The 10,482-nt window shown below is 36.5% G+C and overlaps 1 protein-coding gene across 1 annotated transcript; it reads right to left on the reverse strand.

Moving 5' to 3' along the window:
- Window positions 1–498: 498 nt before the first annotated feature.
- LOC136971343 (dynein light chain roadblock-type 1-like) lies at window positions 499–1,731 on the reverse strand. Its single transcript, XM_067265795.1, has 4 exons — window positions 1,661–1,731; window positions 1,490–1,565; window positions 1,254–1,427; window positions 499–628 (listed from the first exon to the last, which is right to left on the reverse strand). The coding sequence occupies exons 2-4, from the start codon at window positions 1,563–1,565 to the stop codon at window positions 585–587; spliced, it is 294 nt and encodes a 97-aa protein (XP_067121896.1). The 5' UTR covers window positions 1,661–1,731; the 3' UTR covers window positions 499–584.
- Window positions 1,732–10,482: the final 8,751 nt, after the last annotated feature.

A 10,482-nucleotide genomic window follows, 5' to 3' on the forward strand; every position in this document is an offset into this window, starting at 1 on the left:
CCAGGAATTTTTAGAGGATGATCTGTCTCCCAACACCCAATTATGAGCATGCACGAAGACATAACGGGCTGGCGAAAAAAAAGCTCTCTGGGTCCCCAAGGGGCATAACCAGTTTAAAAATGAATATTAGCTTTTATCCCTGCCTCAAATATCTTTCATTGTACTGTGAAATCAAACACCAACGCCGAAAATATTTTATATTTAACTTTTAAAATCTTACAGACTATTAAAAGACTTCTGAGACTAGACTATAAGCTATAAAGATTTACAGATTATTAAAATAACGGTAGTAAATTTTCAAATTTTATGGTTGTTATTTATTAAACAGATTAAATAACGCTTTTATCTTGGTTTTTGCAGTTCTCTGCATTCACCGCATGCTTTATAAATAAATATAATATTTTAAATTACGTTGTTATATAGGCTAAACTTTAAAAAGTTCTTCTCGTTTTTTCATATTTTATAATAAAACGAAAATACAGTGGCAATTATTACATATATTTATTTACAATTATAACTTTCTCACAATAATTTTTCCGAAATACATTTAAATTACATTAAATAAAAGCCAATCGAGTGATATTTTACGACGTTGGATCCTGAATTCCAATCAAAATATATTCTTTATCTGAAAAAATACAATAAAATTCTCTAATTTAATAATTTTAAAGTGAAATAAAGGTAGTATAACACACAGAATTTTAATATTAAGAATTAAATTTGTGTTTAAATTCGGCGCTAATTGATGATGTGAAGTACCCGTTTTAGAAGGAAGGCAGAAGCAGACACGGAGGAGTACCAAAATTTAGAATTTTTCTAGAATAGATTTTAGAAGCAATCCAAATTTTCAGTTTTTTAATAACCTACAACCTCCCGAGAGGCATTCCTTCTGTCGCGTTGCCGTAACTAAATAAACCAAACCAAACCATGTTGTTTGGCTTGGGTGTGTGAGCCCGTTCACCTCCTTACAGAACCATTTTGGACTCGGTTGAACTTGAAATGTCTGTTTCTTGTTAGTGCCAACAGGCAAGGAATACGTCTGCAAAAACTAACATTAACCCCAGTCGAGTGACTAAAACCATGCATGAAGTTGGTCGCGGGTTCGCGCCTCACCAACGGGCTTCCTTTGCTCGTCTATCGTCTAAATAGGGGCCAGTTTTCCATAAAAGCCATCCTTTTGGTAGATCGTGTGTTGCGTTCGCTTATATCATTGCACTGTTATACCTCCGATTGCAAAATAAATTTATATGTACCAGGTACAGCTATAACTTCATTCTTCTCGGAACGAATTCTTATGAAACTTAAATCATTTATAGGATCGAGTTGTCTGATTGTACTTCTTGACTTTTCCACCATTCCAACCACGAGTTCGGCATAATTAGCCGATGCAGAATAAGGAATATCTAACGTAGTTTTAATTGGAATGCCTGAAAGAACGTTCTATTATTATAATATCTTCCACGTAATTAATAAAAAATTCTCAAAGTACCGCAATTATTAGCGAGAATTAATCCTTTAACTCCTCTCCGTGAACGCAAATTGCGTAATATTTCATCGGCATCCATCTGTTTAAGAAAGAAAAAATTTTGCAAATTTGTGAAAAATTACAGAATTATTCTTAAAATTCTAAATAAAATAATAAAAAATAAAATGCGACTACGTTCGAAAATCACATTCGAAGTCTTTATTCAAAAATAATGACGTCACTTGAATTTGAATGCATTTTAGCAAATTAACTAAACATAAAAATAGCAGTAATATAGCCAAACGTTTTTAAGTTTTTAATTATAATTTTAAAAAATTAACCCTTTCCCCTGGCCATCATGGTTTTTTAAAACTCTTTCCGACCTAAGCAGTCTTTAAAGCAACCTATTATGGATTAGGTCAGGGCCACAATGGGACAGCCAGACGGAATAACTAGTGCCGTAACTAGGGCGGTGTTAGCGGTGCCCAGGCACAGGGCGCAGAAATGCCCTGGACCAAGTTTTATAACGTACTTTTGGGGCGTAGTTACAGAAGCTCCCACCGGGCGCATAAAAGACTAGTTACGACGCTGGGAGTAACCCCCAAAAAATTCCTGAGTCTGGATTTGATTTGGGTCCTACAAAGAATTAGGGTACCGTCTTAATCACTCGGTCATCCTGTTGCTACGATGGGTACGTAAGAGAAATTTTTACGTATCGTGTGTTTTGTCAGTTCCACAACGGATTTAAAACCAGGTTGTTTTATTTATTTTTAACACTTCGCTCTGCGACACTAAAAAGGCATTTGCAAATACCCATCGTGAGTTCGTTCACATATACAATAAATACGGCCAAATGATAATGTCCAGTCATTTCATTCATGAAAGTTCTTTAGTCGATTCAACCGAACTCGGTCCTTCAGATCGGTAATTCGACTGTCATAGAAGTCGGCACAAGTCACAGTAATCTCCGTACCGTTCAAAGTTCAGATTATATAAGATGGAAGTTGTACTAAATGGAATTCTATACAACCCCTGAACAAAAGTATGAAATATTTTGTAAATGTTGTGAAAAAAATTATTTTGATTCCGAAATAATCAAATTCATATAATATTTTTGCACATTAAAGCCAGATTTCCGAGTTATATCGGGCTATATTACTACTACTATTAATTAAATAGTAAGTAATTTGGCACTAGAGGCATGCGTTAGGGGCCAATTTTTGCTGAATTTAATAGCTATAATTAAATTACTATTTTAATAATTAATTTAGAACGCTCTGGAAGGAAAGAATCGGTCCGAAATCGGACTCAAACCCGCAATTTCCGCTTATTTTGAGATTACGTTGCCAGTTACGCTACTCTGGATTATCCTCTGATTGATTCTTTGACTGTCTTTAATTGTTTTATTGTTGTTACTCTTTTTTAAGACACTATTTTCTTCAGAACATTCTAAACACTTTCAACAGGTGCTAATGAGAGAGATGTTAATGTATCCGGCACGACAGTAAGAAGGAAGCTAATACTACTAAAACTAACGCACTATATGTAAAAAACAAAAAAGCCAAAAGATAGTTTGAAATGGGCAAAATGTCATAAAGATTAGACTGTTAATGAATGGAAACGAGATGTAGATGAATCAAAAATATGTATTGGCCTAATGCTCGCCCTCCAGCTCTTCCTCTGTTTATTTTAGTGGAATTCATCTATGGTAATCTGTTTCCAATAATCCCCATAACACACTCTTCGAACGATGGCAGTATATCGCGATCTTGTAGACAGTTTCCCCTTACCTTAGCACACTCGATGACTATACATAATGATGGCGGTACGTTAGTATACAGAAGATCACATGAAAAATTTCATCCTGACTGTTTCATTAGCAAAATTTCCTAAATATGTAATGTATAAATGTATAATCTGTAAAGGGGTTGATGAGATGGCAATCCTTAATAGTACATTGAATGCTGATGGCTATTTTGGAGTTATTAGAATCTTTGATCGTTAAAAACATCCGATGATCATTTCATTTACCAGGATGACAATGTATCGTGCCACAGAACTAGGCAAATTAAACAATGGATTCAAAAACATAACATACGGGATTTAGAATGGTCTGACAACAGTCCAGATACATCCATCTCCCATTGAAAAGTTTGAAGTTTCGGTTAATGTTACCCTAGGTTCCGAGATGGCGGCGGGGGAAATTTTTCCCTACGTTGGAGACTGCAAGGAAAAAATTTTTCCCTCGATTCAAGATGGCCGCGTTTCCGGCCGCCATCTTGAATTTCTCAGCAGACTCCGCGGACGTTAACCGAAATATCCGAAAAAAAGAAAAAAAAAGAAAAAAAAAAGATTTTTTTACTCACTTTTCGATGGTGGTTGCCTACTTTTTCCTACTTTTTTTTCCCTTTCCGATCCATTCTTTTTCCGGTTTTGCCAGCTTGGATACTTTCCTTTTCTCTTGGTGCGGCTCTTTTCTTCCCTGTTCTTTTCGATTCGGCTGCTCTTTTATTGGTCGATTGGCGTTTCCCTGTGTTCGATTTATTACTACTTGGCCATATAAACGACAGAATGCAACCCCAAGAAATGTGACCTAATTTACTTTTAAACGTTCCTTCAAAGGCAGAAGTTTTCGTTCCGCACTTACTGCATCGCAAGAAACAGCTTTCTCTGTTACTCCGATTATATAATTTGCATTTAGAATCGCACGGAATGCAAACTCGGTCGGCTGTATGCCTACTTTTACAGCAAATTTCGGAAATTTCAATGCGTTATCGATACGGGGAGGCAAACATAGCTCCAAAAAGTCGTCTTCCATTGACCTGTAGAAATCACGGGTGGTGCAACTTGACCGAAATTCGTCGTTGAAACTCAAATCGGCAAAACTACTCATTATCGAATAATAGGCAATAAACTAAACGCGGGGAGGTGGTGAGGAAAAAAAATGAAATATCGTAACCAGAAAAAAAACCACAGCAATTATTCCAATACGCAATTCGTCGCAACACTGCAGTAAACGTTTCCAACTGGAAACTAGTCGATTTGCATAAAATTGCATTGAAATGAACAGATATCACGTCACAGATCGAGCATTTGCATATTCGTTCGTAACACCACTACGAATTTTCCGCCGATATTACTCTCGCACGACGTCACGAAAAGGCTCCCTCTACCGTCGCAAATTTACACACGACCGTCGCCGTTTCGAGGTTAGAGGATACTCGGCAACTTCGTACTCGGGGTTGAAACCGAACGGGGAAAAATTCTCAACGGCGTCGACGTCACGACTGTAGGGAAAAAATTTTTCCCTGCCGCAGTCGCCAAGATAGGGAAAAATTCCCACCGCCGCCATCTCGGAACCTAAGGTAACATTAACCGAAGTTTCTAAATAAAATGGTGTCTGAAAAGGAGCTACAACTGTAGAAGAAATAAGAAGACAGTCAAAGAATCACGGTCAGAGAACTATGTACAAAACTTATTTCTACAACTTATGAGTTGTCCGATCTTGATGAAATTTTCTTGGACGACTCACCATCACTCAAGGACGAACTGATTAAAATTTCAACTTTCAAAAATGATCCGTTTTTGTAGAACTGGAGATAGCGGTTTTTCTTCAGTATGGATCATTTTTGATAGTTGAAACTTTAGTCAGTTCGTCCTTCAGTGATGGTGAGTCGTCCAAGAAAATTTCATCAAGATCGGACAACTCATTCTAGAGTTATTTTGTTGACAAGGAATGCATGAAGTCAAGTGTTAGTCGCTTCCCGCACGCACGTGTAGAAGCGTCATCTAGTGGTCTGAAAATATGACAAGCATTAAAACAGTAATTTTGAAAGGTAAAAGTTAAAAAAGTTTTCTTTTTTTAACTTATTATTCTATAACATGGAGTAGCAGTGATCAATATTGATGGCTTTACGATCCATTCTCTCCTTCGTCTTCCTATCGTTAGTACGAAATTTCGATCTCTAAATGAAGAAGCTGCGCAGAAATTCCAGGTTGAGATGCTCAAATTCGTCATCATCATGAAATGTCAATGATTGGTGCAAGAATGCTTTACATGATCGAGAGAAGATTGAGGGAGATACACTCCGAGAAAGATGAGCCGTTTGGTGGATTCTTTGTCTATTTGTTTGGTGATTTTCGTCAGCTTGCTCCTGTTAAAGATACTCCTCTTTCCTTGAGTGTTTTTTACAATGTAATGTCCCAACAAGGTAGGGACATTAACTTGTTGGGACATTACATTACATTCGCATCTAATTCTTTTGTGAAGTTCCTTGTACTTAGTAATTCTCATAGACAAAATAGCGCAGATAGTTCCTTCACAGATGTCTTACAACATCTAGCTTCGGGTGATTTCTCTGATACAGATCTGAACACTCTGACGACAAGAAATGGAGCCTATTTATCCAGAGATGAACTCGATCAGTTCCAAACGGCAGTAGAGCTATATTCAACAAACGAGCGAGTTAAACAAAGCAACGAAAACTATTTGCAGTCAACTAAATGCCCTCTTGGTTATATAGCATTCAAAAACACTCCAGATATTGCCACGCCTTCGTCCAAAGATGACTCAGTTCTTGGTCTCTCCAAGTATTTGAATCTCTCAGTTAATGCCAGAATCATGCCGAGAGTCAATTAAGGGCGCAAGGATGTCTCGTCAATGGTTCGCTAGGAACTATACGCTACATTATATATGCTCCTAATGCTCGCCCTCCAGCTCTTCCTCTATTTATTTTAGTGGAATTCATCTATGGTAATCTGTTTCCAATAATCCCCATAACACACATTTCGAACGATGGCAGTATATTGCGATCTCGTAGACAGTTTCCCCTTACCTTAGCACACTCGATGACTATACATAAATCACAGGGATTAACTCTTCCAAAAATCAAAATAGATATAGGGAAAAAGGAGACAGCTATCGGTCTTACCTATGTTACATTGAGTCGAGTGAAAAAATAACTGACTCAGTATTTTTAAAGAGTTACAATAAAGATCGCTACGAGTCAATCTGTAAGTCCAAGGCGTAGTGATAGTCAGAATTTCGTGAAACGTTGGCATAGCAATTAATTAATGGCTTATTCCGACCTTATATTTGTACCTTTAAATAATCCAATAGAAATCAAATATGTTGTTGAGAACGAATGATTCTTTGTTTTTTTTCCCCTCATAATCTAGAAAATAAAGGTGCGAGCAACTTCGTTCCGACTACACGCTAATGCGGCGTTACTTAACTAGTTTAATTCTTTTCTTCAATTTTTACTTAGTTTAAAATGCGGGTAGCTTTATGCAAATATCTTTACAACGTTTGGTGTATAAATACTTTAATTAATACTAGGGTTTCTCAAACGGGATCCCGGGATCCCGGTCGTGTTTTTTAACCCGGGAAATTTTTCTTAAAATTCACTTTTTTCTTATTTTGTGTTAAAGTTCAGGAAATTTTGTAAATAGAAAGTATAATTAACTCATAAACTGTCAGAATAAATTTGTATTTATTAATTTTAAACCTACTTATTAGTTTTTTAAATTTTTTCCTCGTTATGGCATGTTACAAATGGTCAATAATCAATGCGCAGCTTATTTGTGGCAGGACTCTGAAAATTCTTTACTTGTCAGAACCTGTAATATCTGGAATAATTGTGCTTACGCTGTTTTAATTTTTAACCATGCCCAGTAGCTTCAATCACTGCATTATGCCAGATTGTGCAAATTGGCAAGGATGCAAACGAGTATGAAGTTTTTCTTCATAAACCTGATTATTAAAGACAAACGAACTGTCGAATTATCGGGCTATAAGATTAATACCGCTATTAAAGCAGCCAAGGTAGACAAATCGAGAATACTGGAGAGAAAAGAAGTACTACAATCTCGAAAACGAACTAGAAATCTTCCAGACTACGGGTGAGAAAACACATAACATCTGTCTTCTCTTAAATGCATTAAAGACGATTCCAATCACATCAATTGAACCGGAAAGGGCATTCTCGGTAGCGAGACTTTTCATTACTAAAATAAGAATCAGATTGAGTGATCGGAGTATTGACCATCTTTGCTTTTTAAAATCTTATACTACAAAATATTATTGTAAATTATTACAGTAGAGAACCGAAAATCGGAATCAATTGGGGACTGGGGTTGTTCAGATTAGTGATTTGTTCCGATTACCGATTATGTACGAATAAATATATTAACCTGTCCGATGTTCAAATTTTTTTCTGTTGCGTGTCGCTTCGTGTTGAATTTTCGTCGATTTTAAGCCTAACGAAAATTTTTATAATAATAATCGAGGCTATCGTATCGTTAAAAATTATTTTTGCATTTTGTACAAAAAAAATAAATATATTGAAGAATATAAAAACATGAAAATTATACTTTAGAAGTAAATTTAGTATCAAAAACGTTCGATTCAGCACGACACAGTCCGACTGAAAATCGTGTCGATTACCGGCGATTCCGATTACCGGGGTTCCGATTAACGACTCTCTACTGTATAATGTTTTACTTAAAAAACGAAAATTACCTTCTAAGTTAGAAGTTTGATCTAAATTCATTTTTTCTTTAAATTTTCAACTCAATTCAAAGTCTTTTTTTTGTTGTTGTTGTATGCAGTTTCCAGGAAACTTTAATGCATTTTTTTCTATTTTAGTGAACATTTCTACGTAATTCAAAGATAATTTTTAATATATATCTTACACATCATTATTAATGTGATTTTGGAGGTTGTAGAACGTATTAGATTACTTTAAAAAATGAAAAATAATTATATCATTTGATTTCAAGCTATTTTGTATATCTTAAAAATAATTAATTCTATCCCGGAAAACAGTTCACTTTTATCCCGTAATCCCGGGACAAGCAAAAGACCGGGAAACCCTAATTAATACGTCTATTATGTTATATTTTCGTTGATAGTTTTTCTGAGTACCTCTAGACGGCACTAACCGAGTGAAAATGATGCTGCGATCTGCCAAGGGGATGCTGATTGGTTGTTTGGTTTTGTGGGATATGGTGTGGGAGTACGCCATTTTGTATATATTAATTTAAGTATAGTTTTAGAGTCTTCTCATTTGTTCTTTGTTTCTTCTTGTTTCTAGACCAGTGTTTCCCAACGTGGGGCCCACGTCCCACAGGTGGGCAATTTGATTTATAAGGGGGGAAATTTGAAAATGGACTCGTCCAGAGTTTAAGTTATTCATAACCATAATGACGCTATATTTATTGTAAATATTGATTTAAGTTAGTTTTAGTTTTCTTTGTTCTTTGTTTCCCTTTCCTTTTAGAACTTTCCTTTATAACCCTTTTCCCTTGGGGTGGGATTAACAATTCTGGGAACCACTGAGAACAAAGAGATGAACGAAGCCCTGATGCCGGTGAAAGAAAAGAAAAGACATTCTTTGCCCAGACCTTGAGGTGGGCAGACGTGGGTTGTGGTGTTCCAGATCGCATTTGGCAACGACTGGAAAGTGCAAGAGACTTTGATGAAAGGATTGGGTTTTATCGTGGTTACGACAAAACAGTGTGGCAATTAAGTGTATATGTTAGGGGGGCATAAGAATTTTAGAAAGGCTTAGGTGGGGCATAGCACAAAAAAGGTTGGGAAACACTGTTCTAGATCTTTCCTTTCTAACTCTTTTCCCTTGGGTGGCGAGGACCGATTCTTGGAACCACGGAAAACAAAGAAAGAAAAGAGGCCCCGAGGGCTGTTCAGAGAAAGGGAAAGACATTCTTTTCAAGGTAGACAGACGTTGAAGGTAGTGCTCCAAGTAACGACTGGAGAATCAGAGCTAGTCTGAGAAGAAAATTGGATTTTTATTATAGTCACGATAAAAGGTGTAGCAACTACTTACAAGGATTAATCTAGTAAAGACGACGACGTGAGATCTTTTAGAAAATGTTCAACGTGGCATCCCACCCAATCTGTGAAGTTCAACAAAACCTCGGGTATTTCACTCTTTATCCTATTTTTCCTAATTTCTCTACTCTCCCTATCATCTCCTTTATTCTCCTAGTTTTATAAGTATTAGTCATAGTTTCCGAATATCATTTATATTTGTCTGTCGCGAACGGTACATTTTTGCCATTGTCTGCCGTTAAATATCGTTTGCAGCCAGGGCCGGCCTTCTCGATAAAGGGGCCCGGGTGCAAGAAACTATTTGGGCCCAAATGTTTTTCTAAAATAAAAAAATTTACAAACACGAACATATATTAATGCATGTTTATTTAAAGCGTGATTTTGTTCTTGCTAATACATTAATTACTTCAGAAAAATTACTAAAAATACTGCATTCTTGATAATGTTGGGGCCCCCTCAATCGCGGGGCCCCGGTGCGTAGCATCCGCCGCACCCCCCCGATGGCCGGCCCTGTTTGCAGCCGTGTTGTAATTATTTACTGCAGAGTTGGAATCTGAAAGGAACCTGCTCACGTACGCGAAATAAAATGCTTCGCTTGACCATATAGCATACTGTTGCTTAGTACTCTTGATACGTTTTTCCCTTGTCGGTTTACTTATATTTCGCTTGAACATCACAATGGCAATGCAACATGTAGGCGATATCAAGGGGAATTCCTTCCGGGAAGAGTTCTTAGAGGAAATTGGCCTTTACTTAATGTTCGATCTGCCAAGACTTTTTATATAGGAAATAGGCCCTGTTTAGGTTTTAGACACTGAAGAAAACCCGGAAAATTCCACGTGCCAACTTCTTAACATGACGCGAACTGGCGACCAACTCCCAATGTTCAGTGGTTTTATACACTTGGCTACTGATAGGCCGATAAATGTAATTAACATTACTGAACACGTCTTTATTCTTTATGTCTAATTAATCTTTAGATACTGAATTATGCACTTAATGCTCCTGATTTCCGAGACATCAAATCACGTGACAATATAAATTATACTGTAATTATAGTTTAAGTAGACACTCCACATCATCGATAACGAACCCCATCAAAGTTCAAATTTACTTCATCAATTTAAAAAAAAATCACTCAATCACTGATTTTTAAAATGTTAAA

Source organism: Centruroides vittatus, unplaced genomic scaffold (assembly GCF_030686945.1).
Source record: "Centruroides vittatus isolate TY-2023 unplaced genomic scaffold, ASM3068694v2 contig_2460, whole genome shotgun sequence".
In the NCBI taxonomy this organism is placed as follows: domain Eukaryota; kingdom Metazoa; phylum Arthropoda; class Arachnida; order Scorpiones; family Buthidae; genus Centruroides; species Centruroides vittatus.